Here is a 16,507-nt window from a genome sequence, read left to right as displayed (position 1 = left end):
AATAAACTAAGCAAATAATAATTAGAGTCGCTAAAAATTTAAACTAAAAGAAAATAATTTATTATTTAAATGCGCAAGCGAACAATAAAATTAGAATGTTCAATATGATTACGAAAATATCTCTTCTATCTTGGTTCATAAAATAAAAAAAAAATCAAATGATAATTAAAAATAAATAAATAGATATCATGGGGATTAACCTCAACTAGCACTTGAAGAGAGTTGAGAGGTGAACTACTCACAACCTTCTTATTGATTGAGATCTGAATATTGGTCTTCTTGATATGAAATAGTTAATAAAATGGTTCATTACACTAACCCAATAAAGATATCATTACTAATCACTGATATAGAAAACCGAATATTTATAAAAATTATAAAACAACCAATGAAGTCCTTGATTTAAGTAAATATGTTTAACATTAAAATGTTTATTCCACATTGGCCGTTACGGATTTTTTAAAATCAACCTATAAAGAAAAATAACCAGATAACTTTTTAATTTCATGCATAAGATCTGCAACTCTTCCTTTTAACCTACTTACTGGGACTCTTGAGGGTCCATAGAGATATTTCATTACTCGTGAATCTAGTACTTAGATTGACAATTAACGTGACCGTCTTCATACCCCATATGGTGATGGGCGCCAAACATACAATCATCTCGATACTCCGTCCGATAAGATGGTGAACCATATCTCCTAAGACCTTCCGATATGGAACTTCGCAGCTCCGTCCGACTAATGTAATGTCCACAGTAGGGTTATCTATATACCGAGTTCGTCCACCTTTTTTCGGGGTACCCAATAAGTTTCAACATCATCCTAACAATCACAATTTGCATACCAATATCTCATTACGTATTTATAGATTAACTTAAAAGGCCTCTAAACAAGCAATACAGTTTATGATAACTGGGTAACCAAATAAACAAATAAACAGTGCAGAGGGAACTAAGTAAAACAGATAACTGAGGGCACAGTTCAAACTAGCAATTTAATGCACATAATTCAATAGTAAACATTTTAAGCAATACATGAGAAAATAAACAGTAAACTAGGGCAATCGTACATTGACCAGTTTTACCTTTATTAGTGATATGTAATTATTATTAGAGTTTTTCTAATTTTCACAAAATACTGAATTATTAATTTTTAAGCCTCAATTCACTGTAATAGGGAATAAGGTGATACATCCTTGTTTGGATCAGTGTTTCGAAACACTATGCTACCTATTACGCCTCTTGACAGGCCCCGAATTTTTTTAAGTTTTTTCTGCAAAAATAAACATACCCATCATGTACAAAAAAATACTTCAAAAATCTAAAATCAGTATTGAAAATTCATTTCAGCAAATTTTAGGGTTCTAGCACAACAGCAGCACCGTGCTCTGGCGCCGACTCCACCGTCCACAGCGGCAGTTCACTTCAGCCTGGCCAGTTTTGGCCGACTTTGATCAGTTTTAGCTATTTTTACACATATCTCTGCGAAAAAATACATTAAAAAGCATTTGTTGGCTAGAAAAATAAAAAATTTGAACCTACCGATGGGGGAGGGGTCTCCGGGTGCAGCGGCTTTACCGGTTCTTTTTTCGAGACTAGAGTTTCTTCTTCAGTTAACCTGCACATAAAGGGACGGTGAATACAATGGTCAAATAATCATGTGAAATAGGAAACATGAAGGGAGTCATCGGAGAGGGTTTAGGGGGCTCCATCAGACTTTACCCCCAGTTTTCAGCTCATCTATTGATCTTTTAGCTCTGATAATGCCACAGGGAAGCTCGAGATTGAGTTCCGAGCAGGAAGGAGGAAAATTTTACCTTTCTCGGCAGTCAGCGGTGGCTCTAGTGCAGTGGCAGCATCGTCCCTCTGACGGCTGGTCTTCCCTCCGACCGCCTCCTTCTTTTTCTTCTTTGGTTAGGTGTCAGCTAGGATTTGAGGCTGACTGAAGAGAGGTTTAAATACCTCTTTTCCCTCTGATCCAGGCCGTCCATCCACGTCGACGTGGAGGGATGAGAGTCGTTCAATCGTTGCCTATTTAGACCGATTATGTGGACAAATCTGGACCGTTCATCATAATTGATCTCGTTCGTCTGATTGTGTTTAAAGATAAAATGCATATGAACCATCCGTGCGCATGGGATGTGATCGGGACTGTCGGATCGTCAGACATGCGAATCGTCTACCCGCGTGGTGCCAATGTCAGCGTGTTTTGCCACACGATGTGCTCTGATTCGCCATGGCTGCTGACTGGATCGTCCCATGTGGCTGAATTTCTTTTTTTTTTTGTGATTATACCTCATGTTTTCAAGTTTTCTTTCAAAAACACTATCTTTATTCAAAATTTTACTCATTTTTTCCAAAATTATTTTAAATTTCATTCTTATTTAATTTTTTCTCAAAAATTTAATATAAATTAAATTAAAATAAAATTTATTTATATTTATATATATTATATAAGTTGAAAAAATTTATTTCGTATCAAATTATGGAGCCAGATGTTACGTAAATTCTAAGTTATAAACAATTGCATTTTCTAACTCTTTATGATTTACCAGGCACTCATAATCTAATTATGATTACTTTATGTAATTTTTTATCTTTCTTTTGATTATGACCAATTTTGTGCTCTTAAAAGACTGAAAAAATATGAATATATACTACCTTTATGCTAACATCGTTTCTACTGCAACAAATAAAAAAAAAGGCCAAAATCTAATGTATAATAATATCTTTATCAACATTTAGGTAGTAACAAGTGGTAGTAAAATATAAAAACTTAGTAATATTTTGTAAATTTTTTGACAAAATATAAATACTTGATACATTTTAGAGGACGTTTGACAATAAATATTGAAAATATAATCGCATGATACTGTTTACAAAATATATTATGAGAAGATATAACATTTGATACCATTACATAACATACATATGAGGTTGTAAAATAAAGACTCACGGTATCATTTCACGGCAAAACGGTAACAAAATTCTAGTACTATGTCTAATGATGTGTGATGATAAAATATAGATCAGAGATGACATATAGTAGGTATATCCATCCTTATACTCAGCTTTATTAGTAAAAATATAATGACACATGCGAAGTACAAATAAAACTTTATATTCATCACTCACCCCATTTACATTTTTTTTTTAATAGAAAATTATACTATATAAATAATAAAATTTAATTAAAAATATTAAATATTTATCAAAATAAAATATAATTCAAAATAATATTTAAACATAGTTTACTCAATAATAAATATAAAATAACATTATAAATTAAGTATTAATAAAAATTTAGTTAACTTGAGTAAAAATAAATATGAATTAAAAATTTGGGCAATATACATATACATATATAAAATGAAGCGGGCAGGATAAGTTCAAGAATATAGGTACGTATATCATTTCATTATATATGAAAGTTTTATTTATACGGTTAATTTATCAATCATTATTAATTGTTATGATAAAATTATTCTTACGTATTATAATTCTATTTTCAATTTTTTTTTTGTTATATTACGATTCTAGACATTTTTTTTTATTTATTTCAAATGATTATTTTCTTTATATTTTTTAATAAAAAAATTTAAAATGATTATATCATATTTAAATTGTTTAAAAAATAACTCAAAAAAATGACTTTAACTAAGTTTCTTAATTTAATTAATTAATTAGTCAAAATTATTTTTTAAATCATTTTTAGAAAGTATCTAAACATGAAATAACTATTTTAATTTTTTTACTAGTAAATAAAAAAAAAAAACTAAATATGTGAAACAAATAAAAAACGTTAGTAATTAAATTGTATTGTAACAAAAAAAATATTAGAGAGTAAATAGTAAGAAGTACCAAATTTAGGGAACTAAATTATTACTACATTACTTGAGTATGTTATCAAAAGTTACTAGGTTATGATATTTTGAGTATTATTTTTATTTGTAAATATTATTAAAAGTTATGAATTTGTACTAAATAAATATCATAGTGAATTAATGAAAATAATATTTGATCTGTGGAATAAATTAAAAATAATAATATAGATAATGTTACTCCCGTATGATTTTTAGAAATATTTTTAAGAGCTTACACCTTCAACTAACACCAATGTGGAAGAACAACTACTTGAGAGATACATGAACACTTTTTTGGTGAGTTGTACTTGAAGACAAATACTTTACCAGTTGTTATAATTCTTTTATTTAGTCAATATTTCTAAGTAAATAAATATTTCCATTTAATTTATTAAATAATTTGTGTATATTTTCGTACTCCATGTTATTTTGTCCTTAAATTTGTTGAAGCTACCATACAAAAATTGCTTTTTTTAAATGTATCAAAATTGAAATCTGAAAATTATTGAGTGCCCGATACACGAGGGAAGCCGAGTAAAGACAGAAAAACCGCGAGGACGGTGGACAGCCGGTAACAGGTAAATAAATATTAAAATTAAAAAAAAAAAAGAGGAAAACGGAAAAGCAAAATTACAGTACAGTGAAAGAAATGAGGAAACACAATCCACTCACCATTATAGCGATCATCAACACACATTAAGCAACCACTCCACATGCGATCTTCGTCTTCACCAGAAAAAGAGAAGAAAAAGAAATGCTGCTTCAAGCTTAAAGATTCATACAGCTCGCCTCGCCTATTTTCTGAAAGCCCTAGCCCAACAATAACTGAATCAAACTCCTCGCCCCAGGTTTGTTTCCTCCATGTCATCTTTTATTTTACCTATTTTATTCGTTAAATCGAAAAAAAAAAAAGGTCCATCTCTCTCCATTAATGCCAATTGTTATTTCTTTTAATTTATAGTCAGAGAATCTCTGGGCGTATGTGATTTAACGTGGCATTGAAGCACCTGCGAAGATTTACAGCAGTAAGTAATGTGTCTCGAAATTTGTGCTCTTACTACTTAAACGCCCACCGATTCTCTGTTTGTTTCTTCTTGAATTTGCTTCCTTGCTTTTCTTTCTTTCTTTCTTTCCTACGACAAATTTGCTGTTGGAGCGAATATCGATAAACTGACGATGTGGTTACCGAAGTTTAACAATGTAGCTCAATATTTGTAATATCAGAGTTTCGTTGCCTAGTACAATCGATCGCTTTTGAGAGAATCTGAAAATGCTAACGTGCATAGCTCGTCCTAAGCAACCCGGTGATGATTCTCTGAGTCAGTCTGATGAGTTGGGTGCCACCAACAACCCCGCTAACAAGAATCAGGCCGTCAAATCGCTCACGTCTCAGGTGTTCAATTTAATTTATCAAAGCTTAAGTTAGGGGAACAGACTAGGAAATTACGACCTATTTTGTTGTTGTTTGTCATTTTGATGCTGATTGGTGATAGTTGTTACTCGAATTTGCAGCTGAAAGACATGGCCTTAAAAGCGTCAGGAGCGTACCGCCACTGTAATCCGTGCACGGGGCCGGCGGGTCAGAGCCGGTTCAGGAATTCGGGCGAGTCGGATGCGGAATCGGACCGGTTCAGGTGGTCGTACCGGAGGACTGGAAGCTCAAGCTCGACAACGCCTAGGACGTGGGGGAAAGAGATGGAGGCGAGGCTCAAGGGGATATCGAGCGGCGAGGCCACCCCGAAATCGATGAGTAGGCGCCGGGCCGATCCGATTGTTTACGTCTTGGAGAACGAGCCAAAAGAGTGGGTGGCCCAAGTGGAGCCCGGCGTCCTCATCACCTTTGTCTCCCTCCCGCGTGGCGGTAATGATCTGAAGCGGATACGGTTTAGGTACGCATTCCTCTCGCAATTACACATCTACGGTCCATATACATATCTGATTCTTAGTTTCAATCGGACAGTCAATAAGCGTTTACTTTGTTATTACTCTTTTAGTGGAGCGCACACTTTATTGATTGAAACCCTAGGGGTTGTTTGGAATCCTTATTTGGCGTTCCAAAAGAAAAGGAAATATCTACAACTGCTGCTTCATATCTACATAATTATACACCCTGTTTAGTCTTTTGAATTTTATCTCAATCTGATAGAAAGATGTGAGAGAAGCCTTCTGTTGAATTTTGGTGATCTGGGTAAATAAAAAACCGAATTTGTTTTGGCAATCATATAATGGCCTTTTGTGCTTTTCCTGTACTATAAGATTTGTATTTATTCAAATATATATGAAAAACACTGTATACCAAATTTTATGAGGCATCCAAACGTCTCCTTAGGAAAAACTATTAAAGTTATGAATTCTGGTGGGGGCCCACATTCCACAGTAAGCTTCACGCCTAGCAAAGGTAATCGCAAGAAAGTCCAAAAGTGGAACTCATTGTGCCCTTGGTAGTGGTTGGTGGGGCAGAATTGATTGTGTTGGCAAGCTTTTTCACCCAGCATTGTCGCTTTGTCGGGGAAGAGACTTACCTTTTCTTTCCTTTCAAATTTCTTCACCCCTGATTCTCTGCGACTCTGTCTTCTTGCTACTATCATATCATGTTTTGTCTGCAATACACATGATCTACCACACCAAAACTATATGCAAGACAAAATATGACCCTTTGTTGGGCTGATGTTGGCTACTAAACAAGGACATGACTGGAGTCCATGGACCTTTCTTGTTCTCGTGGTGACAATAACGAGAGCGTTTCATAAATTTGACTATGGGAACAATGCCAAATTTTCTGTCATTTTGATCAAATATCTTGAATATTTTCTTACCTTGTATTTATTTATTTATTGATTTTTATTTTTAAACAGTAGTACAACCACTTGTTTTAGAGACGTCCAGTGAGAACGTCCGGTAGTTGTTATTGATATCATGAAATAAATCCACTAAATAGTTCTACTCCCTCGTATTTCGGTTGATTAGACAACACCACTTAAAGCTAAAGGAAAGATCCCAACTTCAAAAATATATAAATAAATAAATAAGACAATTAAACTATTCCTTCTCCCGTAGGGCAGTTATATGCTTTATAATGCTTTTAAAAGATGGCTTTATTCCACTAGTCGAAAGATGCCGCCTAGTCTAGTGCACTTTCGTATTCACTGGCTATTACATAATGATATCTTGATCTCAAGCATCATACAACGTGTCAACGAGTTATATTGGGACGTGGATTTACTTAATTATCTTGTTTGTTTTAAATGTGAAGGCTGTCATGCTATAGGAAAGTGGAAATTTTCATCCATCTTAGCATTCTTCTTCAAAATTTTGACTGTAGTGTGTTTGGTGCTCATGACGCATTTCTTTTTTAAAGCATTGTATCAGCCAATTTTTTTGACCTAATTATATGCTATGTTACATGCGGCATGCTCTATCATCATGAACACTATTTTTTCTAAACTGTAGCTTGTTTCTCTTATTAGTCGAGACATGTTCAACAAATGGCAAGCTCAGAGATGGTGGGCTGAGAACTATGACCGGGTCATGGAACTTTACAATGTTCAGAGGTTTAATCGCCAAGCTTTTCCACTTCCAACACCACCAAGATCTGAAGATGAAGTGAGCTTTGAATTTGTTGCCTTACTAAGAAACCTTATTTAACTGATGATAGCTTCAAAATCTTTAATTGTCACTTCAATTCAACGATGCTTTGTTTCAAAATGCAAAAAAACTTTGGTTACCAGTATTATTTCAGCCACTAATAAGAATTATACATCGTGTTTTATAAGCTACAAGAAGATTTATGTTCTACTTACAAAAACTTAATGTTAATGCTGTGAATTCTTTCAATCTGTTACAGAGCTCAAAAATGGAGTCTGCGGAAGCCAGCCCCGTAACACCGCCATTGACCAGAGAACGATTACCCCGTAACTTGTATCGTCCGATGGGATTGGGTTATTCATCCTCAGATTCTCTTGAGCATCACCCAATGCAAGCTCGGAATTATTGTGATTCTGGTGGTTTCAATTCAACCCCAAAGCTCTCCAGCATTAGTGGAGCCAAAACTGAGACGTCATCAATGGATGCCTCCATGAGAAGTAGCTCATCAAGAGATATAGATCGCTCAGGAGAGCTATCAATCAGTAATGCCAGTGATCTCGAGACTGAGTGGGTGGAACAGGATGAGCCAGGGGTTTATATCACTATCAGAGCCTTATCAGGAGGCAAAAGAGAGCTTAGACGAGTCAGATTCAGGTAAGCTTTCTAAGGAAACATCTGTTAGATTGAAAGAACCTCATTTGAAAAAGTAAATGATTCACTGTCTATGTACCTGAATAAGAAAAGAGGCCCTGCTAGACAAACATGTTTATGCAAATTACAACTGAGTCCAGTGCTTTCACAGTTGGTTGCTGGATGCATCAGCTAACACATTCAGATTATGTGTTGCGTGATGCAACTGGGTCTTGTGTCAACTAAACTTGTTAGATTTTGGTCCTATTTGCCATGGCAAGATAATCCTCTGAGTAACTGAACAGAATATAGGATATGGGTCAATCAACACTTACATGTCGAATCTATTAGATATTCATAAATTTGATAACAGCAGTAGATCCCTTTTATTAGTTACCCACATATGATATCTATCTGCACAATATATCCTGTCAAGGTCACTGAATCATTTCTGTTGTAGGCACCGTCATTCACTGCCAATTACCCAAATTATTGGTCATTAATCGGGGGATTCCATTTGTATCATTTTAACCAGCATAAACAGAACATTTTTTCTTCTTACAAGACACTCCCTGCAGGCTGTCCAAAAGGAATTTCCTTCCTGTAGATCAAGTTGACTTTACTGTAGCATACTTTTTTTATATACCAAACAGAGGAGAGGAGAGAGAAAAGACTTGAGACTGATGGCCCCAGCATAATGTCCAAGTTATAATTGAGGTCTAAATTAGAAAAAATACCAGCTGTTAGAAACAAAATTATTAGTGGTAACTTCTTTATGACATCATTGTTACTTTGGCCAATCATGCTGCTTCCCCTTATTTTGCTTGTGCTATTGCAAATTATCAAAATAAACTTTTGTTTCTCATTTGTACCCTGCTAATTTGCTTGCATGGTGTATTTGTTGTCATTATGCAGCCGAGAAAGATTCGGGGAAATGCATGCTAGGCTGTGGTGGGAAGAGAATCGGGCAAGGATACATGAACAGTACTTGTAATATGAAGAAAGCACAGTGCCTGGTGGTACTTTTTAGATTACGGGGGTGTGTTTTTGTCATTTTCTCTGCCATACACTACTAGATCCCTTTCTATAGAGATCTGAACAGGTGCTACTTGCACTTGATACACAAAATCATTAAAATCGGTAAAACCAAAGAGGTTTGTCAATGTTGTAATACCTTAAAAAAAAATATCCTTATGGAGTGTAGGTGGTCAAGTACTGGGTTTATGATATTAGTTTCTCTTAATGATTTGGTGGATAAAGAGCAATTATGTGTTTGGGTTCTTTGGATGATAAACACATCAAATATCAAGGAAAGAATGTCTATTTTATTGTCTTCTATGCACCATCCTTTTACTTGGGGCAAACATGTATGTTTGGTGCAATGGATTATCTGATACACTTAGAGAATTTTTTAAAAATGCTTCGAAAAATTAACAGAATTGTTTCTCTTCATGTCAACTTGGTCTAGTTGAATGCAGTAGGCATCTCTTCTTCTATCTTTTTTTTTTTTTCTTTTTTATGTTTTTTTTTTCAAAAACTATGTATCCACACACAGAGAAGTAGGATAATTACAGTGAGGCATCCATTGTTTGAAGTTGCCATGGTGACTGAGGTTTTCAGGAGGTGTTATGACAAGTTGCTATGACATATGGGACTTCTGTTAAGTGTTACGAGAAATGTTGCGGTGCAGGGAAATTCTGGTAGGTGTTATGAGAAGTAGCTACAACATATAGGGCTTGTGGAAGGTGTTATAAGAAGTTGCTGTAGTGCATGAGACTTCTGAAAGGTGTTGCCAAATGTTGCTGCCATGATTAGTGTAACACACTTTGAGGAACGAGGAATATGGAAATTTGGTTTTATTTTTCTCTACATATGTGTGTGTGTGTGTGTGTATATATACATAAATATGTTGGTGCACGGTACAAAGTGCAAAATTTACTAGGGCGTGCCGGGTAAAACATAATACAAATTTGAAAATTTTTTAAATGAGCAGCCATCCTAAGGCATTTGATAAGAAGATCCTTTCTCTCTATCTCTTTATTTATTGTGCAAATGAATTATCAGCCTTGACTTGTGACACCGAGAAAAGAGGTCACTGTTTCATTCATATTCCATATTCTCTTTATTGATGATAGCCTTATTTTTAGTAAAGCTAAGAGAAAAAATATACTGTCACTTAGGAAACGTGTGTATGATTACTTAGCAGCCTCAAGTCAATTAACAGAAGGAGTTGGCATCAGAATTGACAAAGTCTAAGAAAGATACTGCAAATGAGTTTTGTGACTGCTCAAAGTAAGTACATGGGATTAGTTTTAATTATTGGAGGCCATCCACGACAATCTTCTCTTTCTTGGTTGAAAATAAAACAATTATGCTAAAGCCAGTGGCTTAATCGATCCCTTTGCATATATAACAAATATTCTTCTACTTCCTCAGACAATGTTTTTAAGCAAATGGAAGCCATTGGGTCAAATTTCTGGCTTGGCCAAACTCATTGTAAAGTTGTATGGAGCCAAGTATTATAGGGGCTGAATTTAGTAACGCATAACTGGGTCATACAACTACCTTCACATAGATTAGTATTTTATCTTAAAGGAATCCATTACCATAGAAGATTTGACTAATTATTAAAAAATAGTTTAGTATGTTATAAGAAAAATAAGATAGTAAATGATGTGCAACATTTTTATCATATTTTTTATACACTTGTTACATAAATTTATAACAAATTTGAATAAATTTCGAGTAAAAATCAAACTGTAAGTTAATTTTTTATGCAGATTGCATTGTTGAATAAAAGAGAAACGATTGAAAAGAAAAGAAGAGAAGAGGAAGAGATCGGTCTAGACCCTTAGCAGCAACCCTGCCTGGCAACAACACTCAAAACGATACTGTTTTGATGAATGAAAAAAAATAGGAATAAAAAGAGACATGTACATCTTTGAAGAGGAAAAAGACACTTTGAAAAGGAAAAAATGGAAGCCAGAAAAGGAAAGGAGGAGGTGTGCGAAAAAGAAAACCTACCTCTAGTCGCTTATAAAAGGGAGCAGAACCCAAGCTAGAGAGAGGTAGAGAGGAACTGACAGAGAGCTGGGCAGGGAGCTTGGTGCAAAAGCTTGCAGAAGCAGAGTCACAAGCTGCTGGAGAAGAAGCAGAACTGCAATGAGTTGGGTGGAAGGCAGAACCAGAAGAACAAACAGAAGAGGGAGCCGACACGGACTGGGAAGAAAGCAAAAGGAAGCTTGGAGCAGAGCGGTGACAGAGAGGAGCTGAGAAAAGCAATAAATCATATATGTTTAACTTTTGAATTGCATATTTTTAGGATAGAATTTTACATGACTTTCTAATAAAACCTATGGAGGCTAGTGTTTGGAATTTTTTGGAAATTTATTTTTAATTATTATATGATTAAATTTTTCTCAAGTATGATTGTCATTGCTCAATCCACCGTGTGCAGGTAAGTTGTCACAGACTATATCCGTCTTATAGGATAATAATCGGAGTATATTTACTTAAATTACATAGATTTAAGTTAAGTAAAATAACTTAATTTAATTAATCATAACAAAGTCGTAGAAGTGTTACATCCATTGAATATAAAACATAAATATATGTACGAGACTCTAAATTTTCTTGCTTATATTACTAAAGAAAAGTATGAATAGTAACATTAATATCAGAGTCTAGCTTCAAAACTTTCCTCCGTATCTTTGCTCACTCTGCAGCAGTATCTTCAATATTTTGAGAGTGATAGGGGGGTGAGATGAGATACCCCAATAAATAATATTATAAATCATAGGATAGTACATTCAATATATAGTTTATTTATACATAATAAAATATATATCATATAATCTTTCCAAAATAGATACTCAGAAGACAAATGCACAAATCAAAAAATAGATTCATAATTACTTTGTTGTATACTTCATCACTATTATGGAAGATCAATCAATTACTATACATTATGTATAAACACAAATACTTATATTTGATTTTTCATGTACCAGAACACGAAACGACATACATGAATATCTTGAAATACTGCTACCTCCCAAATACGGAATGAGTACACAGATAAGGCTGTTTTTCTATACACCTGAACACAGAACAGTTATGCATGGGTATACATTTATCACTTTGCCAATACACCTAAACACAAAATGATTATGTACGACCACATTGAAGCCTAACAGAATGCATGTGCTTCCAGAAAAACTCATTTTTCATAATGAGTGATGCACATATATCAAAATTATATTTTAAAAACATAAAGCGAAATAACACTTATATCAAAGTAAAATTTTAACAAATACTTATTTATCAAATACGAAAGACAAATTAAACACTTGCATATTTTTATACTAAAAATACATAAAATACTTTAAAATTACGCAAGCTATGAATCCATAATATTCACTTACATTAGGTTCTTAGCAGTTGTAGTCTTAATTTTGGTAGAGTTCTGGGTTATTTATGACATTTTCCTCTAAAAAAATCTAGCAGAATTTCGGGATGATTTTTGGTCACTTTCTTGACTTAAAAATATCCAACACAATACTCAAAAATTAATTCCAAAATTTAAAGAGAAACCAGATTTTAAAACTTAAAAAAAGGCTTACATTTATAACAGTTTATAACTTCCTTTTGATCATGAGCATTCTTCCTTTTCTCTTCCTCTTTCTTTACTCTCACAAATTTAGTAGAGTTTTTCCAAGGTTTTTATCTAAAACCTCAAAATACTCTCAAAAATATTACACACTCAGTACTCCCTATTCTTCCTTCACCTCTATGCTTCTCATTATTTTCTCTCTTTCGGATGTCTCTTCCTCCTTTCTCCCATTCCTTATTTATAGGAGTGATGAGCCATAAAAGAAAGGTTACCACCATTTCATCATACCATTTTATTTAAAAGTTACCACCTTCTATCATGTCACTTCACATAAAAGGTTACCATTTTTCACATGCCGCTTTATCTAAAAGATCTTTTTATATGCCACTTCATCTAAAAAAGTACCACTTTTCACATGATATTTCATCTAAAAGTTGCCACTTTATATGACGTTACTTCATCTAAAAGTTATTACTTTTTACATGTCACTTCATCTAAAAATTATCACTTTTCGTTATGTTATTTTATCTAAAAGTTATTAGTTTTCATTATACCACTTCATTTAAAAGTTTTCACATTTTTTCATGTCTCTTCATGCTTATCTTAGATCATTCATCCTTATCCATTATTTTTTTATTTAACTCTAAACTGTGTTTTTAACCTTATTATATATTTTTGAACATATATAAAAGCTAAATTAAAAATATCAAATATATAAAATTAACTTGGGAGTATTTTCAAGCTATCACATCCTCATCCCTATAAAAAAAGAAATTTGGTCCTTCAAATTGGACTTACTAGTAGTCAAAAACAGATGTGGGTATTTGGCCTTCATTTCCTTTTCTGGCTCCCACGTGGCTTCTTTAGTTTAATGATGCTGCCATAATACCTTTATTAAGGAGATTACCTTGGATCGTAATATCCTTTCTTTGCGATCCATTATTTGCACCGGAAGCTCAATATAGGATAGATTGTTGTGAAGTGCAAAAGGTTCATATCGGAGTACATGCGATGGATCTGAGTGATATTTCTTCAACATCGACATGGAAGACATTGTGTATGTTGGCTAACTCAAGAGCAATGCTAAAATGTAGGCAACAACTCCCACTCTATTCAATATCTTAAAAGGTCTGATAAATCTAGAATTGAGTTTTTCTTTCTTCCCAAATCTCATTATCCCTTTAATTGATGAGATTTTAAAAAATACATGGTCGCTTACTTCGAATTCTAAATCTCTTCTTCGATTATCAGCATAACTTTTTTACATACTTTGAGCTGTTAGAAGATGTTTCTTCATTAATTTCACATTATCTATAGTTTCTTCCACTAATTCAGTTCCAACCAGTTTTTGTTCCCCTATTTCTTCCCAATAAATAGATGATTTGTAGGGTCTTCCATACAAAGCCTCATAGGGTGTCATTTGAATGCTGGACTGATAGCTATTATTATACGCGAATGCAATAAGAGGTAAATGATCGTCCCAATTATCTCGTAACTCAATGATACAGGTCATAACATATCTTCTAGAGTTTGGATTATTCATTTCGATTAACCATCTATCTAAGGATAGAAAGCCATACTAAAGGACAACTTGGTCCCCATAGCATTCTGTAGACTGGTCCAAGATCTTGAAGTAAAGTAAGGATCTTGATCAGAGACGATTGTGATTGAAATTTCATGCAATCTCATAATCTCCTTGATATAGAGTCTGACTAACTTGTCCAATGGGTTATTTACTTTGATAATTAGGAAATAAACATATTTAGTTAATCTAGCAATGATAACCCAGATAACATCATGCTGGGATCTTATTTTAGGTAGACCCACCACGAAATCTATGGTAATATGTTCCCATTTCCACTCTGCTACCGGCAATGGCTGAAGTAATCCTGCTGGCCTCTGACATTTAGCCTTTACTTGTTGACAGGTGAGACATTTAGAAATGAACTCTTCTATATCCTTCTTCATCTCACTCCACCAGTATTTGGTCCTTAAGTTTTGATACATCTTAGTGTTGCTAGGGTACATAACAAATCTATAACCGTACACTTCTTCTAATATCTCATTTTTCAGACTGTTATTATTCGCACACATGCTCTGTTTCCAAACCTGAATACACCATCTTTTGATAGTTTTAATTTTGGCCTAAGTCACTTACTGACATCTTCCATAATCAACTTCAAGGTAAGATCAAACTGTTGAGCTTTTCTAATTTTCTGCACCAAAATAGGTTGTACTTTTATATTGACTAGGTATCCTTCCGATCTCTTATGTCAGACATTCAACTTCAACTTTTGAAACTCCTCTACGAGTCTCCACTCTAAGGCTATCATATAGGCAAGAGTATAAGTACTCTTCCTAGTAAGTACATATGCAACCATATTACTTTTTACTGAATGGTCTAGAATTTTGCAATCATAATCCTTAAGTAAATCCATCTATCTCCTTTGGTATATATTAAGTTCTTTTTGCAAAAAAAATACTTCAAACTCTATGGTCTATGTGAATCTTAAAACTTTCACCCTATAGATAATGATGCCATATTTTTAAGTCATATGTAGGATTGTTATGCTTATGATTCTTTAATTATCTAGAACCATATGCTATCACCTTTCTATGTTACATTAACACGTATCCCAATCCTTACTTTGAAGCATCACTGTAGATAGGGAATCCACTAGTACTGTTAGAAATAGTCAATAATGGGGCTATTGTCAACCGTTTTTTTTGTTCTTGAAAACTTTGTTCACACTTATCATTCCACTTGAACTTTGTGTCCTTTCTAGTGAGCTGAGTTAGTGGAGTAGCGATCTTTGAAATACTTTTAATAAACTTCTTGTAGTATCCAACTAGACCGAGAAAACTTTGAACTTTAGTTACCATTGTAGGCCTTTTCCAATTTACTACCGCTTTTACTTTAGTAGGGTCTACTAATAGTCCGTCCTTTGAGACTATATGTCTAAAGAAGGCAACATCTTTTAACCAAAACTCACACTTTTTAAACTTGGCATTCAACTTCTTTATCCTAAGTATTCTAAGCATTATTGCCAGATGCTTTACATGTTCAACCTCACTCTGTGAATATATTAGTATATCATCAATGAAGATGATGACAAACTCATCTAAAAATGGCTGAAAGACTCTGTTCATCGAATCCATAAATGTCGCAGGAGCATTTGTTAGACAAAAAAACATGACTAAGAATTCATAACGGCCATACCTAGTCTTGAAGGTAGTCTTGGGAACATCCTTTTTCTTAATCTTTAGTTGATGGTATCCAAAATATAGATTAATCTTTGTGAATACTTGGGCTCCTGAAAGCTAGTTTAATATCATCGATACGAATCAATGTATACTTATTCTTTATGGTAACTTGGTTTAGTTACCTATAGTTTATACAAAGTTGCATGGTACCATCTTTCTTCTTCATAAATAGTATTGTAGCTCCCCATGATGATGCACTTGGTCGGATGAAACCCGTATCCAATAATTCTTATATTTTTTTTAGTTCCTCTAATTTGACTTTCAACATTTGATATGGAGCCTTAGAGATAGGGCTCGTACTAGAAATTAAGTTAATAAAGAACTTGATCTCTCAGTCTGCAGGTAGACCTAGAAGATATTCTGGGAAAACATCGAAAATTCTTTTACCACTGGTATTTGTTGTAGATTAACTTCTTTACTTTTATTATTCACTACGTAAGGCAAATACCCTGTACATCCCTACTCAAGTAATCATTAAGCTTGAATGCAAGATATGAGACATGGATGTTGGGACTCTCTAATCCCTTTCAATTTGAAGTCCTTATCATTAGG

The 16,507-nt window shown here is 33.9% G+C and overlaps 1 protein-coding gene across 1 annotated transcript; it reads left to right on the top strand.

Annotated features, from left to right (window-relative positions):
* The first annotated feature begins 4,539 nt into the window (after positions 1 to 4,539).
* BRXL4 (BREVIS RADIX-like 4) lies at positions 4,540 to 9,415 on the top strand. Its single transcript, XM_022046370.2, has 7 exons — positions 4,540 to 4,712; positions 4,826 to 4,889; positions 5,089 to 5,257; positions 5,377 to 5,753; positions 7,332 to 7,467; positions 7,709 to 8,103; positions 8,995 to 9,415. Exons 3-7 carry the CDS (start codon positions 5,135 to 5,137, stop codon positions 9,071 to 9,073), a joined length of 1,110 nt encoding a protein of 369 aa, XP_021902062.1. The 5' UTR covers positions 4,540 to 4,712; positions 4,826 to 4,889; positions 5,089 to 5,134; the 3' UTR covers positions 9,074 to 9,415.
* Positions 9,416 to 16,507: the final 7,092 nt, after the last annotated feature.

Source organism: Carica papaya, chromosome 7 (assembly GCF_054855325.1).
Source record: "Carica papaya isolate Zhongbai chromosome 7, ASM5485532v1, whole genome shotgun sequence".
NCBI lineage: Eukaryota > Viridiplantae > Streptophyta > Magnoliopsida > Brassicales > Caricaceae > Carica > Carica papaya.
The sequence above is the reverse complement of the archived record's forward strand: the minus strand, read 5'-3'. Positions and strand labels throughout refer to the sequence as shown.